At 37.0% G+C, this 17,299-nt stretch overlaps 1 protein-coding gene across 1 annotated transcript in view; it reads right to left on the bottom strand.

The window, feature by feature from the left end:
• Positions 1 to 1,605: 1,605 nt before the first annotated feature.
• Positions 1,606 to 17,299, bottom strand: part of PRKAR2B (protein kinase cAMP-dependent type II regulatory subunit beta) — an 85,810-nt gene continuing 70,116 nt past the window's right edge. The window contains exons 6-12 of the mRNA XM_015275787.4: positions 10,364 to 10,470; positions 9,347 to 9,500; positions 8,451 to 8,552; positions 7,812 to 7,886; positions 5,623 to 5,688; positions 5,336 to 5,480; positions 1,606 to 3,883 (exon numbers count right to left, since the gene is read on the bottom strand). Of these exons, the coding sequence (XP_015131273.2) occupies positions 3,750 to 3,883; positions 5,336 to 5,480; positions 5,623 to 5,688; positions 7,812 to 7,886; positions 8,451 to 8,552; positions 9,347 to 9,500; positions 10,364 to 10,470 (783 nt within the window). The 3' untranslated portion in view covers positions 1,606 to 3,749. The remainder of the gene's footprint in view (positions 3,884 to 5,335; positions 5,481 to 5,622; positions 5,689 to 7,811; positions 7,887 to 8,450; positions 8,553 to 9,346; positions 9,501 to 10,363; positions 10,471 to 17,299) is intronic.

The raw sequence follows: 17,299 nt of genomic DNA, 5'->3' as shown, positions 1-17,299 counted from the left end.
AATACCTGAGTCAAAATGGGGATGAAGAATTTAGAAACAGTCTCGGTATCTATCTGAAGGAAATCCAACTCTCATTGGATGTGGATACAATCCTAAGTTTTGTGAGGCAGCCAACACCACTGATTCCAACACATTCAACATACAAAGAAGTGGGCATCAGTTGTTGGGGCTGAGACCTCACAGTGCTGGTGCGGGGTCACATTGCTGCTGTGCATCAGTCAGTGGGTGGTGAGTAATTGCACTGTGGCTAGATGTATTGTTATCACTGCATTTCTGTTTCCATTTTCTTCTGCCCTGGTAAATAGTTTTTATATAAATAGACACATTCTATTTTGTTTCCAATTCTCTCCCTCATCCCATTTGGGGAGCAGTGAACACACAGCCATGTGGTGCTGAGCTGCTGCCAAGTTAATCCACAACGAAGCTGCAGATGGTTCTTTAATGCATTTCATAGCTTTGCCTCAAGACTTCTCTACTTCGGGATCTCACACCGGAGGTGCAGTGACTGCACAAGACCTTGTCTCAGATAATCTCCTGGAGCACAAACAAATGACATTCAGAAACACTCAGAAATGACACCAGGACCAAGGAGGCTTGGTTTCCTCAGGGTTTGAGTCTTGTGATTGACTGGGGGCTGTGGTTGAATGTCTATTCCCATGGTCAGTCAACATTCAGTGCCATGCACATTCTCTTGTGCTTGGTAACATGTCAGTTTGTGGCTGCTCTTCTCCAATAGAATTTATCTCGGTTTTCCTTGCCCAGTAGAGCAAATTTTCAACAAACTAATTGGAGCATTTATTTTGTTAGCTTTCCTCATTAGAACATGGCCATTTGCCAAATTTATTTAAATCATCTGCAGAACTAGATGATCTTTGAGGTCTTTTTCAATTCGGGCCATTCTGTGATTCTATGAACTACAAATTGCTGGTGAGGTTTGGGAACTGGGAGAGGAACAGAATGTAGATGCTGAGCCAATGCCTCAGCCGCACTCGTTTAGCAACCAGACTACAAAGATAACATCCTGGTTTGGGGGTATTACTTGACTCTATTGGGAGTATTGGTCAAGTCATCTAAATATGGACATATACTCTCATAACATTGTTCAAAACTATTAGAACTATCTTTTTCTTTTTGAAATACCCCAGTAATTGAAAGTTGGTGACTTGCTGTGATTTCCTTTGTAAAATGAATTTTACATTTACATTACACATTTCTGACACTAAGCCTGGCAAGTCTGAAGCACACACATGACTAGATCCAGGAGAAATCCCAAAAGCTGACTTTTGAAAGATACAGATTTGTACCAAACTTACAAAGCGACAATTTATCACTGTTGGTAGTTCACCAACAAAGAAAATTCAAGAAATCATCCAGTTCTCAGGAGCAACACAAAGACACTGCCTCAGCAGGAAGCCGTAATTTGGGACCTAGAAAATCTTAGTGTCTGATTATCTGAAATTCGTCACTCCCCACTACCACAGCATCTTCCCAGCTATATACTAAAGCAAATCGTCCACTGCAAAGCAGCTATGACAAATACCAACACATTGTCTACAGTGAGTAACCGGAGTATGTACATAACTTAGGAAAATCAACATGAACGTGTTAAGAATTATGAATGTTTTAATAAATGAATATAAATAGTTCACTTGCAACTTTATAATAATGGAATTAAAACACAACAATATCAATAAACATGTATTTATATATATAAAAGTGTTGTTTATTGTAAGGAAACTTTAAATATAACCAACAATATTGAAAATATCATGACTGGCATTTACAGCCTTGATCGTAGTTTACTGCCATACAAGTAATTTCTAGCATTTCTCTTAATCACATTAAGCTAGTGCAAAATTTAGGTAGCTTTTAGAGATTAAGCATACAGAATGACAGGAGTGCAGATTTTAGTTACCTGATATCTCCTTCCAGTATAACAAGCTTCTCTTTTTTCCATAAATCAGAAGTATAAAGGCAAGTTATTGTATGTGCAATTATTCATACTAGGTTTCTAGGTTAAAAAAATGACACTTGTAAATTTTGCTCAGATTGGGGTTTGTTAATAATTTGACCTATAATTTATACCATACTATATGGCATAAATTATATATTATAATTGTATTATATAATCACAATTTCATATGCAGGTATGATTATATAAATTGTCAGAAAGTATCACTAACTATAGGATAATAATTACTTCAACATACATAAATATATGGCATTAGAAAAGTCATTATCTAAGAAGGAAAGATGTTATCATTCAGGTATTTAAAACAGGGCACAAGCAGCCTTCCTACAATTCTTGTAGTACTGTTTTGACAGAACTACTGCCTGTTGCCATTACGTGCACTAGCTTGCTATGTACATCAACACATAGGTCGGTAAGCAGTATTAAAATTGGGCTGTGCCTGAAATTTCCAGGCACAGACCTTTGTAAGCAATGAGCCCTGTACTCCTAATTAAGATGATAGTCTCTCTCCTCAGTCTCGAAAGGTATCCCACACTATTAGAGCTAAAAAGGTATTTTATGATGACCTACATTTTTTGAAAGCAGGACACGTTAGCTTTAACAGCAGCATTATTTCCAGAATTGTAGAAAGCTTTTAACTATTGATCTTTAAAAATCAATATACTTTTGCACTTGCTGATAAGGATTTTTTAAAGAACAAGCTTAGTTTAGCATGGCTCTCAATATCAGTCACTTTGTTAATTGGATCTGGTCTTTGATAGCTAACATTAGACTGCAAGAAGAGAGATATACAGAGATCCTTTGAATTGAAATAGGTCGAAGATTTAACAGATTAAAAAAGGTGAGATCTAAAAAAACTAACTAGAGAACAAGCATAGAGAAGACAAAATGCATAAATATAAAACGGGGAAGAGAAGTAAAACCATATAGGTTATGTATGATTAGGCAGAACATGACAACAACCTGTGCCTTTGCTTTTAAAGCATTGAGGTTAATTTGTCGACTGTTCTCACTCTAGACTATACAGAATACACATAACTAATAAAAAATGCAGTTTATTGCAAAAATATACAAGTCCTCTAAATTGCATAAGATATTACAATGTCGTGCTGAAACATGACATATTAAACGAAGAGGACTTCCAGACAAATTACAAAATGTTAGAAATCAGATTTGGGTCATGAGCGTTACACAAAATGCATTGTCATGCTTTATCTTACGATTAGTCTTGTGATTCACTACACTTGTGATAAATGCAACATAAAATCATGACAATCGTAATAGTCAGAAAGTAATATCTACTGTATATCTTCTGTATTAATACATATAAACACTTTGTGTGCACTAATACTTTCAACATATCACATTCAAACTAACAGTCTTCCCAGAAAAACTGTAATCATTTGGAAGGACAGAAGATGGTTTAACAAGTTCATCGCGTGTGGGTTTTTTGAAATCTACTCTTTAAAGAAATGTTGTATTAAAGGACTTGATTTTCAAAGGTGCCGTGCTCCCGCAGGTCTTCATTTCAGGTGGAACCATTACAGCTGAGCACTTTAAAAAACCAAGTCCTCAAGTCATTGAATTTCTATTTTGTTTACTAGTACTTCCACTGTAATAAGCCCCCCCCCCCCCCCAAAAAAAAACCCCACCCCAAAACCCGCTCCTAAAATCACAGAAAATGCTTGGCATCTATAGGAAGAGAGACAATTTCTCAGTGGACTAACCACTACTGTGCTATGTTCTCATAACTGATCTTGTTGCTCCAACGTTTAGTTCATGCACTGGTGTCGGCAATGTCCATGTTTGTTCCAAACAGAGCAACTAGCTGCTCTTCATAGTTTGCAATGTTTCTTTTCAGAATTTCCATACAAGGTCCCAAAAGCCTTTCAAATGCCTGCACGTCCATAACTAAGATAAAAGGAAAGAGATAGAGAAAGAATGTAATGCATTCGTCAGTGACAGGCACCAATCTCAGCATTTATGACATTCCAAAGCAAAAATTTAAATGGAAACTAGAAAGATTCTACTGAGGTATACACTCTGTTTACACAGAAGAGAACCACTTACCGTAGCTGAGAAAATATTCACCAATACACCGCTGTCATAAAACTTCATTAATATTAAAATTTGCTTGGTTTCTTACTTATAAAATATTTTCAAATTAAGATTTATGTGATGCAAGAACTCCACGAGAACTCTGGAAAGGCCTGGATTCCTCTGCAGGATGCAGTGTTAAGACCATTGGAATTTCAAACAAAACACATCCTTCCTTGATGTTGTTGGCTGTATCTGAGGTCTAGCTTGGCATATTTTCTTGCTGTTTTTACCTGTTTCCACTCACAGTGGAAATGAATAGATATTTACTTCCCAGCACACATACAAAAAGTTGAAAACAGTAATCCACGTCATGTCAATGTGCTCTATCCAACCAGAATGTTTCCCTTCACTGATCACATGGCATTATCCGCTGTATTTCTAGCCAACAGGCCAGGGAGGAAACTTCACACTTCAGTCAGCTTCCAACCTTCAGCCTGCAGCCCCCTGGCTCCTGAGAAAAGTTCAGATCTCTGCTATTCAGAAGTGCCAGAGATGAATCACCAATATTGGATGAAGACAGTCTTCTTCCTCACTGCTTCTCATTCTTTCCTTTCTATGGTTTTTACTTCTACTGCCTGTTCATCTGTGTGAGTTTAGAGATACGGATTTAAAAAAATAATAGTTTTATAAATAAGAAATAAGCTTTTTGTTTACTGTGATGCTAATCAAGCCATTCTTCAAGGAAGCCAAATCCATCTTTACAGTTTTCCCATAACTAGGTGTGGGTATGTAGAAGTGAAACATTATGTCCATGAAAAGGAATGGGTCAGAAGAGGTTGTCTATAAGCAAACTACAGTGTGATAGAATGATTAAATTAGCAGCTAGTGAAGACAAAGAATTTGTTAAAGCTTAAGTCGTGGTGATAAAATGGGACAGCAGTCTTACCACCAAGTTATTTTATGGATGATAGTCAGAATAATGGGAAAAGAAATTCTTTAGCTAGCTGCAGTGTTGGACAGATTTTTCTGGTAGCTATAAAAGGCTTGCAGCAATATTATCTGCAGAATCTTGAAGCAATTTTACTTCTATGTAATCACAGAAAAGTCAGAGAATTTGTGTTCAATACTAGTTAATAATTATAAATAATTTAGCAGGTAACTAATATAAATAGGAATACATAGTAAAAGACGATGTGCTTAAAAAGCCTAATTTGGGTAAATATAATTAAATCTTATATTCTGGAGAAAGACAGAGTTCAAAGTTAAAACAATCCAATAGATTATATCATTTTATATTAGATACAAAGTATTATTGAACAGTACCTAAACACTTGACAGTGCCAAGAGCAAATGCAGAAGCAGCTCGTGGTTTGTTAGTTACAAGAGCAAGTTCTCCAAAATACTGTCCTCTTGAGCATCGAGCTATTTCAACTGCTCCATTCTCTTCTACCTCTACATCTGGTTTACCCTAAAATATCAAGTAAAAAGAAAAACTGAGAACAATATTTGCTGAACTCACCTGTACAAGCACAGCTGACAACAACAATAATAGTAAAGTTTAGAATAAATCAAGATTAAAAAAAAAAAAGTGTGTTTCAGGGATGTTTTACCTTCCTTGTCATTATAATCCTTACTTCCCCAGATTCCACAATGAAGAAAGAATCAGCCATGTCGCCCTGTAGAAGGAAAAAATAGAGTGGGTAAAGGAAACGTGAAATTTCATTTAAATTCCACGGTACATAGATCAGTCCAAAAGTAATGCCTCCTAATTATTTCCATGGAAACCACAACAAAGATCATAAGAACACTATTTTGATGGAGCAAATTCTCAGTTACAGAGCACTATTTTTCACCATTAGCTATGCATTTGTACCAGTGATGAATAAGAACCTGCCTGCTATGGTCATATAGATCTGCACCGGTAATGGTGATCCACCGTTTCACAGCTGCTGATGGTGTTGTTGCTAGGAAAATGCTGCCTGTGCAGTCCATCTTTCATTGGCCTGAATAGACTGAAGTCAGAAGGTGCCAAATCCACACTATACAGTAGGTGTGGGCTGGACAATCCAGCCAAAATTAGCAGTGTGCTCCACTGTCTTCAAACTGATATGGGGCCTAGAGTTATCATGTTGCAAGAGAAAGGTTGTCTCCTTTTCTTGCCTGACTCCAGAAGTTTGAGCCTTCAGCTTGGTCAGTGTTGCAATGCAGTGGTCAGAATTGATGGTTTGCCCAGGGTTCTAGAAAATTCAGAAGGATCAACCCCTTTCCTATCCCAAAACACAGTGCACGTCACTTAACCTGCTAAGGAGTGCATCTTGAAGTTTTTCTTCAATGCAGAATTCACATGTCATCAATCCATGGACTGCTGTTTTAACTCAGGCTCATAGTGATGACACCACATCTCAACATGGCTAATAATGTGGATCCAGGAAGCTTGTCACCCTTATCCTCATATTGGTTCAACAGGTCCTGACAAACTTGCATACGGTGTTCTTTCTGTTCCTATGTGAGCATTCATAGGACCTTGCTGGTGCAAACTTAGCAATATTCCAGTGTTGCCACCATTGTTTCCAATGCACTGAAGCCAATATTCAGCCTTGTACACAGTTCCCTGCTTATAATCCTCAAATTCACATGGACCAACTGAGATGCTGTTGGTTTCATGGTGCAACAGCTGTGCGCAGCTGTCCGAAGCATGGCTTGTCTTCCATGTGGGTATTACCACTGCCAAAATGCACCACCCCTCTCCCCACTGTGCTGACATCCATAAATGCTCATCAAGCAACTACAGAAGACAGTGGGTGCATTTTGTTCCTCATGGAGGAATTCAATTGCACAGCTTTGCTTCACATGCTCTTTCATGTCAGATGCCATTTTGTCAGACTGCCCCTCTGTTGCCATCTGTCTCATGGCAGCAAAATAGAACATTGGGAGAAGGTTCAACCTCTACTGCCATGCCACCAACATCCATCTCTGATGTTGTAGGCTAACATAATAAAATATGAGACATTACCTTTGGAGCAGCTCTTGTAGCATTAAAATATTGGCAGCCAGTGCCTTGAAGTTTACCTTTTTGATATCACTGCCAAAGAAACCACTTTTAAAGTGAAATACTCTTTTAAGGCACAAAACAATTAAAACATCTATAGAGAACTGACTGCAAATACTTTTCATGAAAAGACATAGCTAATACAAAAAGCAGGGAAAAAACAAATATGGAGGATGATACTTACTCCTTACTCCTGTTTCTCCACCTCTATATTCTTTCCAAGTGTTTTTCCTTACAGTTTTCCCATATAAAAGACTCCAAGGACTGTATCTGATATACAGTAAATACTTTTGGGCAAGACAATCTCAGCTGCCCATCCCAAAGAGTTTCCTAGATCACAGCACCATAGAATACCCCAAGCTGGGAGAGATCTAAAAGAATCAAAGAGCCTGACTCCTGGCTCCACAAAAAACTACCCAAAAATTTAACCCTATGCCTGAGAGCATATACAAGAAAAACAAGGTAGGTCTTCAGCGCTCATTAGTATAAACTATCATTTGATAATATAGTTTGAATTGCTAAATATATTAAAAATGTTGACTTGTTTATTCATACCAACAGAAAGGGAACCTTTTCAGAGTACTATGTAAGTAAAAAATTAGCTTCTGAAACAGTATCTCCTCCTTCACATTCACTGCTTTTGTTTCTTTTGATAAAGGAATATGGTTTAAAATCATGTATCATTTATAAATATTATTGTAATTGTTACTTATTGGAAGAGAAAAACTAAAACACAATGAACAACTGTACCTGAGCAATGATTTGTTCACCATCTTTGTATACTTTGGTGCCAATCACATCAACCACTTTCAAACGCTCGGATACCTTCATTTAAAAAAAGAAAATATCTGATTAACATTACAATACTGTACTTAGAAAGTCCATTTATACTTCTTTCCACGAATCTTTACATAGGATAGCGTATCTTTAGTCTCCTGTTTTGATAATCACTAAAAAAAAGAAGAGCTGCTGAATAGCCTTTCTGAGGTTATATTATAGTTTTCAGAGGTGGAAGTGTTGACAGAGGTTCCATTTTGGATGCCTATACATCCACATCTTCCAAAGTTATTTCAGAAAAGCATGCATGTACAAATATAACTGTTAAATGAAGATATTTTTATATTCCCTAAGTAATCGTTTCATTTTACTACTATCAAGCAAAATTAAGCTCAAGAAAATGAAAGTAAAAGAAACAAAAAAAAAGCCACCAATTTTAAATACTATATTGGCAATGCCTCTTTATCCTTAACATTTAAAATATAAAAACTATGATACTTTTCCGAAGTAGTATGTTAAATTTTACTGTGGAGAAAATGCTAAATCCAAATTCTAAGAATTTTACCAAGTACCTCTGATACAGCCATTAAAATAATGCAATAGAAAGCTTACTTCTAAAGATTTAAGGAATGGCAACGACTCAATAAAATTTTCATACATTCTTCTCTTTTTGGCATTATTTTTTACAATGATTCTTCGGAATGTTACCCTGTCCTGTAAACACAAAGAGAAGAAGAGAGTTTAGCAACTGAAAACACATACATGGTCAAACATTCTTTAGAAGTAGCTGAAGATGTTTGTATTACCCAGTTTTAGTCACTCAGTTTAGTGATCATGCTAGCTATCTAGAGTCAGAGAAAGCAAAATTCCTCTAGAGGTCAATCATGAGCTCCTAAAATTAAGCTCCTGATCTCAATCTCATTCACATTGTGAAAAGCTTCTCTGCCCTTTGGCAGAACACAAATACAGAGTTTACTTATAGACAGATCTGCTTAAACAGGCTGACTACATGATGAGCGCTGAGGGATGTGAACAACAGCTATCCCTACACTGGGATCCGCCAATAAATTGATATACAAGTCTTAAGAACAGCTAACCCGGTTTTACTGTTTTGGTAAATTCTATTGCTGTTGTCAAAGATCTAAATAATGTAGCATTGATAAATAACCTCATATTCAAATTCTACTCTGGAATCAGCAGCATTCATTTTGCAATTTGGGAAATTAACAATAAAGAACATTATTTATATATATATATATATTTGTATATACATATATTTACAATATAAGACAACATTATTGTTTTTTTTAACTCCGTGTTTTCTTGAGCCTCAGGTTTATTTCTGCAGTTTCTGGTAAAAGGAAGTGCTAAGTGTTCTCAGAATTTTTAATATTAAATTTTCTTAAATCATAATTCTTTGTTTTTTATTCTGTTATAGCGTATCAGTGGCATTTATATCATACATTTAAAACAAATGAATAATACATTAATGTAAGTATTTCACTTACCAAACCCCAGATGGCACCAGGAGAGGTAGCTATAATTGTAGCTGCTCTGGGTGTATTGTACATTAAGGCCAGCTCTCCAAAACTTCCTCGGTTGTCATAGGTGCCAACACACCTCCCAACACCATCACATTTTACATAAATATCATATGTCCCTCTGTTAATAAAATATATAAATACAGTGAGTAGAATCTAGTCCTGTTCTTTGCTAAGAACTCTCACTCTATTTTTATACCATGGATCCCAAAATAAAGCATTTGAAATACATATTCCACTTGCTTAAATTGTATTAAGCACCTTGCTGAGACAACTCCATCACTTCAGTAAATATTCAATAACAAAAGTAGTTCCTCTTTAAAGTGAAGGATAAGGTTGTTAGTTTTGACAGTAATTCATTGTAAAAACAGACTAGATTTACAGTGATCTATTGATTGCCAAAACTGTATTTATTAAAAATGAAGTAGCGGTATCCATGTTTATTAATTTCATTTTAACTATACTATGTACAGACATAGCATATTGTTATGATATGAAATAATACATTTTAACATTTAAAATAATTTAAAATAGTAATTTGTAAGGTAATAATTAGATGAATTCCACATTCAATGAATGTGTATGAAAAGCAACATAAGATTACGAAATAAAGAGATCATGTAATTATCTATCACCATGTGGATTTCTTCTCCCTGTCCATTCACTCCTCAACTATCACTTTTTGTTGTTTTGAGAAAGCAGCAAAATATGGTATCTTACAGAACATGACACAGCCATCCTCACTGATACTAAGCCATCACTTTGTTCAGTGATGAGTATCGGCACAGTACATGTTGATAAATCATGTGAATGATTTCCAAAAACTGCTCTCCAAATCTCAGACACAACTGCATTAGTTCTCACGTGTTCTGTTTTCTTTCTCCCACACAAATGTGTAAGTATCAAGTGCAAGTACGTCAAGAAATAGATTATTCTCAGTGGACTTTCGCATAATACTTAGTGCTACAAGACACAGCCATTCACCTATCAATGACATAGAAGTTGTCACCATCATCTCCTTGATCAATGACATGTTCCCCTCCTTCAACCAGCTTTTCAAACATCGCGTCCAACACCTGAGACATCTGTTCCTGTTTAAAAGAACACAGTCAAAGACAAGAAATTATTATCCGCTTTCTAAATCTTACTCTTCAGATTAGCTAACTGCTCCACCTCTCAAATATGCAGAAACTGCTAAGGGACATAAAAATGTTTATGCTACAGAGATGCACGGGTAAGCCAGAAAGACAGATTCTACTTCCTGTTTAGTGTTAGTTTTTTCTCTGCCAGTGTTCCAATCCCAACTTCCCTTCTCGTACTACTAATGACAAAATAGATCTTGACCGCAATAAAAATTGCTCATAAGCATTCAAACATAGAATTTCAACCTTCACTAACTTCACCAATTGTATTGCTGTGTGCCTCATTGCAAACAACACACTTACTTGGTTTTGTCTTCAGAAATATTTTGTCGGATCAAAATGACTGCAAGTACTTTGAAAATCTGAATTGTACAACATCTGCATGGTGCTGGGACACAAGTAACCATAATGGTCTGTAGTGCTTTGGTTTAGTAAATGCTAGGCTTACTGGGAAACAGGAACATACGCATCGTTATAAAAATACTTCATTAAACTGAATGGAATATGAATGTCTGAAGAGAAATATTAACAGACTAACAAAATGTCAACTTTTGAAATATAAAACAATAAACTAATAACTAATTATACTATTTGCTTTGCTTGCTGTAGACCTCCTAAAACCCAGTTATTTACATTGAAAAACAACAGACACAGCTCTGTGAATTGATAGAAATCCTAAAAATATAACTTAGTAATTGAAGTTTTATTTCCAGTTTATTCAGCAGTATACTTAAAATGTCGAGAACAAGCACAAAATTCTGACTGACTTTTTCAAGCTTACCAAATATGTATCACATTGGAACAATCAGTGAAACTACTGAAAACCACAACACAGAAAAGTTGGTGGAGTTACATCCTCAGGCATTTTTGAATGGTTTGATTCATAGCATTCCCAACCACTGCAAAATGGCATTTACCTTCCTAAACAAAACCAGCTAAATCAGTCCTGTAAGAGTCCTTCTTTAGCCCATGGGCAGAAATAACCATACCAGATATCTCAGAATAATTCTCTACAGATTGCTCTTTCTTCCTGCTGATGATAGAGAGAACTACTCCAACTCAGTGATACTTAATCTGTAGACAGATAAAGTTAGGTGAATGAATTCCATCTTTAATTTACTTATTTTCTTCACTTACGCAAATCTTTTAAAAATATCAAGCTGGTGTTATCAGATCCTATTTAAAAATAAAAGCAGCCAAATACAATTTTACTTTACAGAATTAATTTATCATGTGTGGGCACAGAGAAACAACAGATGGACAACATCCATCCTCCGTACATATCATGGTAAAGTACAGAAGGATATAACGCAGCCTACCTAGGCCAGCAGGGAATCCTTTGACTGTGTCTTGTTTTAGTACCTTTTTTGTTATAGGCAGGTATGTATTTGCAAAAATAAAGATGATGTAACTGTCCATTCAGTGAATAGCTTATAATTCAATTTGGGAGAAAAGTGTATGTGTGTGCACGCCACTGGGAGACACTGAAAACCATATCCTATTATCTTCTGAAGTATTACACGTGTATTTTAACCTTCTGAATAAACTGCAACTAACCGAAAGACAACTGGCTCTCTTTCTAAAACTTTCAACACAAAATAATGATAGAGCAGACCGCAATAGCCAAACCAGGCACCTGGCTCTTGATGTCACCATGAGAATTACAAATCCTGCTTGCTTATCTTGCTTCTATGCAGATCCTCTTGTTTCCCTGCCAAAATGAGGCTCCATTTACTGGTGCTCTCTGTAGTTGCTCCGAAAGGATAAAGATGGGTTATTTCAAAATCTGCTACCATATGCAAAATTAATTCCAGTATTTTGTAAACTGGCACAGTCTGAAAGCAGTTCAGGTTTTAAAAATACTTATAAAATGAAACCAGGAAGAATTTTTTTATATCAGTGTTTGCAGATCTGTGTAATACTGTGGCAATCTGGTAATCCATACTGCTGGAATGATACTTTATTAAAATGACACAATTCTAATAGAAATAAAATTTATAGAGAAACTGAACTATTGAACATGGATGTCATGATATCTGTGACCTCTGCTGGAGTTTCATTATCTTAACACAGCTTTTTCAAGAGTAACAGTTATTGGCTCTTTATTCTTAAGAACAATGTTCTCTACAAATAAGAAATGCCAAAACTGAAATTTAAATTATTTGAAACTTCATTCTATATGTAACATTTATTTACCTACTCTGATTAATACCAGCAGTGGATTTTTTTAATTATTATTATTTTTACATTCTAAATGGTGAAGCATGCAAATATAAAAAAAGGAACCTTTCAGAAAATCAGGGGACTCTTGGGTTGTTGCCATCAAAGCTGACTTAGTATCATCGTATATGACAGCACAGAATCCTTTAATTTCCTTAAGAATGAAGAGGCTGAGTAAGAAATCAGATTTTCTGAAAGACACATTCACAATACAAACTATATTCATGTAGCAAGATTTTCTTTATAAAGATATTTTTTCTTTCTTTTTTCTTTTTTGAAGTATAGTTACTGCATTTCTGACAAGAAGTCTAACAATTGGACTTAATAACAGAGTGTGATTTCACCAAACAATTTACAAGATAAGTGAAATAAACAAACTATAGTTACTGTCTGAATCATCTTTGATTTCAGGTGTGGATTTAGAATCACAGAATATCCCAAGCTGTAAGGGACCCACGTGGATCACCAAGTCCAACTCCTGGCTCCACAAAGGACCACTAAAAATTCAAACTCTATGTCTTAGAGTGTTGTCCAAATGTATTTTGATTTGTCAGCTTGGTGCCATGGCCACTGTCCTGGGTCCTGGGCACTGTTCCAGTGCCTGACCACTGGTGAAGGGTGAAGAACTTTTCCCTAATACCCAGCCAAAGCTCCCCTGATGCAGCTCCATGCTGTCCCCTTGGGTCTTTTATTACTGGGAAACAGGAAAGTGAAGGAGCATTAGTTCCCTCACCAGCATCAGCCAGCATGATACATTCTCTCCTGCAATGTAAAGTGGAGATAGTACAGTTTTCTTTTCTCTCTTTTTCAGACCAAGACTGTACCTACCCTGGTTTAGTATCAGCTTAAAGGAGGAAGTTCTTCTGCATGTTTATTTAGATCAGGCAGAATCAGAGCCAACTATGAAGCACGACTCACCACAACCACGGGATGTGCTCAGGCACTGGTATGGTACCATCCAGGCTGTTTTGCTCTTGGCACAACTGTCAGCAAAGCTGGACCAGCCTGGGCTTGTGACAACCATTGTTCCTCCTGATAAGCCCTGATCACGGTTTGAAGGAGCGGTCAAGCCAGGACTTCTTTCCAGAAAACTGTCTAGATAAAACCACCCTGCTTACTTGCCTGGTTTTGTGGGGTTAGCAGGAGAGGGAGGTGTAAGAGTTAAGCTGTACATCTGTGCATATGTGATAATGCACTGCTTAGCCTAAGAAACACTGAATGTCCTCAGATCTATTGCTACTGATTATAGAACTGAAGAAAGGTGACAAGAATGTAAAATTTTAAGAGTAAAACAGCCTAAAACAGCCTACTGTAATCAGTCAAACTCTGCCTTTTGGCATCCTTCTTAATTTCCTGACAAACAAAATCTGTCTTTCTAGTCAATCAAATGACATTTTCCCCTGTAATTAAAGTGTTCAAAATACTAAACATTTAATATGAAGAGCATGTTCTATGACTAACTAGTGAAAAACAGTGAGCAGGTAATTCTTAGCTCTTTCATCCCAAAACATGTAAATTAATTCCACAATCTCTCTGGGCAACCTGGTTCAGCATTTGGCCATCCTCACAGGTAAAAAGGTCTTTACTTATGCTTAAACAGACATTTTACATATTAGACTTATTTACGTATTATTTCAATGTCTCCCAATGTCTCCTGCCTGATGCACATCCTTCTATGACTCCTCCACCTAGCAGCTCAGCACTGAGCATAGCACATATTCCCCACATGACGCCGCCGTTGCCCCTCAGCCTTCAGGAGAGACATCAGACACTCTTGGGAGCCTGAGACCAGGATGACTGCATCCTACCTCTGGATGTGGGTTGAAATCTCTTATGTCACACAGTTGGCTGGTCCAGCTGATGCTGTGGAGCACTCACTGGGCCTCATCATCACTGTTACTACACTAACTCTATAATTTCCATAGCCTCTCATGCACTGTTTTTTCAGGCCCCTTCAAGCTTCCATCTGCACAAAGCACCTCAGCTGTGAAGTCTCTGCTAGTTTTTCCTCTTTGTTGTGCTCCAGGGAGCCCTCTGTCCTCAGTGGAAATTAGACAGGAGCTCTTCAACAACACTTTAGTAGAAGCCAGGTGCTCTCTGACAGTCTACATGTGTGTACATACTCTAAACACTACCCTTATGACAAAAAGTAGCTGCCCCCCTCTTCTACTTTATTCCATGATGGCCATGTGAAACTCTAGCATAGAAGCAGAACTTTAAAGTCAAAAACAGCTCTGATAGTTATCAAGGTGCCAGTGAACAGCAGAGCACCTAAATAGTGGTTTTAGGAATCTCTCAGATTAAGAATTATTTCACTGCATGAAATTTAGATACCAAATACCTTAATGAATCTAGGCCTGTCATGATATCCATGTAAAAAAAAAAAAAAGTGTGTAAGCCTGATGTATTGTCATTTCATATCCTAATGTGCATACTAAAATCATTTACAAGCTGAAGTTCTCCATGAGAACGAGTGCTTGTGTCCACAAGGTGTCTGTAGGCCTCATCAACTTCTTCCTCCTGATCAGGTGGCCTGCAGTAAACACCCACAACTGTGTCAACCACATTTACCTTCCCCTTAATGCTTACCCATAAGCTCTTAACTCATTCACAGTTCATCCCTAAGCAGAGCTCAGTACAGTTCAGATGTATCTCTAACATAAGGAACAACACCACCAACTCGCCTCGCTGGTCTGTCTTTCCTAAAAAGTACATACCCATCCATGACAGCATTCCAGTCATGCGAGCTGTCCCACCATGTCTCCATGACTGCAATGAGACAGAGCCCTAAGACCACACACAGATTTCTAGATCTTCATCTTTATTCCCAGGCACACAGCATTGATTCAGGCACTTTGGAGAAGAGGATGCAGGTTTCCCTGGGGGAATGCAAGAGGATCCCTCATAGCTATACACACCCTTGAGGTGGCTGGTCTTGTGACTCCTGTCATGGGAGGCAGCTGAGGTGCATTTGTTGCTGTTCTGGTTGGCCTGGTTCATTCCCAATGCAGTTACAATGGCATGAGCATTGCCATTTAGGACCCCACCCCCCAGTATCAATCAATTAATGTTCAGGAAAGTACTAAGAAGGCAATGAAACAGACACAGTACTAGAACAGTGAGAAGAAAAAAAGAGACAAAAAAAATCAGCCAAGTATAGGAAGGAAAACTTTGGGAAGAAGAAAAACTACAAATCAATAAGTCAGGATCTTGAAGATGAAGAGTAAATTGCAGAAATCATGTCTCCAGCACTCCATGTTTGTTTTTCAGAGCAAAAACCATATACATATACTCCCCTGGAACTCTGATCTTAATGTTTGCAGTACTATCACTCCAACTCAAAATATTTAGCTCCCTTGTGTGATATCCACTTGTAAACTCATCAAAAAGCCCTTATTTCTTCACTATCAAATAATCTAATTAATATTTAGATGTATGATCAATATTTTTGAGTATTAATCAGTATTTGCCTCAAAAATTCTTCTGCACAGTTATATGTTGTTAATGTTCTGCCTCTGACATACCACACATATGCCCATCAAGTCAGGTTCAGTAACACTTTCTCTGTTTTGTAACTAGCCCCTCTAAGCAAGCTGGATTTCTCCTATAGCAGTTTGCTAAGCAAGAGCAAAAATATACTGGACTGCAAGCACTTTGTAAGTTTTTAAGATGAGGGCACCTTCCATTGGGCAGTCCTGTTGTAAAACATTCATTAACTGAATACAGGCCAGGTGGAGAGTATCCCTGTTTACCAGATATGATGTGAATATTAATTTTGTCTTAGAGAAGAAAGGAGAATTAAGGACAATTCTATGTTTGGGAATCCATTAGCTTGTGAAGAGTTTTGTGCAATCTAGAAAAGCAGAATATTAACATGTTCATGTATTCTGGGCTTTCTCATTCATACATTTGCATTAATTGTTCTACCATCTGTAGTCCCAATTTTTCAAAGCAAAACAAAATTAAGAATGTAAAAGCATTATGAGAACCTTCTGTTGGTAGCACACTTCAATTAAGGCTTTGGCCTTGAGCAGAAGAGTCCACTATTCATAAAACATGGTTGCCTTATGCTTTCTTTCATCTTCCCTTGAATTAATCAATTATAATTGATTAATCAATACTTGTACTCTCTTATAATAATTCCCCAGGTGAATGAGTGGCAATATGCCCTGACACTGCTCTTGTACATTTGTAGAGAATATGTATAATTTATTACCTTTTAGAAAAAGGTCAAATCTTATTTGAAATATTCTCTGCAGGCATTAGCAGGGTAATGATCTCCAAAATAAAATTTCCCTGAAACAGAACAGATCTAAAACTGTTTATGGATTTTTGCTAAACAAAGGACTTGAACTTTAAGTGCTACGGTGCAGCACAACTTTGATGGCACCAGTCCCTTCAACCTCCTAGTTATTTTGCTAATAAGTTGGTTCATCGCTTGTTTTTTTGTGTGTTCCTTTTTTTTTAACTGCTAGTCCATAAGCCATATCTAGCCCGTAGCAGACAGACCACATAAGTTGCAATTAATCTGCCTCAGCAAAATTTCCTCTTTTAAGAC

Source organism: Gallus gallus, chromosome 1, assembly GCF_016699485.2.
Source record: "Gallus gallus isolate bGalGal1 chromosome 1, bGalGal1.mat.broiler.GRCg7b, whole genome shotgun sequence".
Taxonomy (NCBI): Eukaryota; Metazoa; Chordata; class Aves; order Galliformes; family Phasianidae; genus Gallus; species Gallus gallus.
The sequence above is the reverse complement of the archived record's forward strand: the minus strand, read 5'-3'. Positions and strand labels throughout refer to the sequence as shown.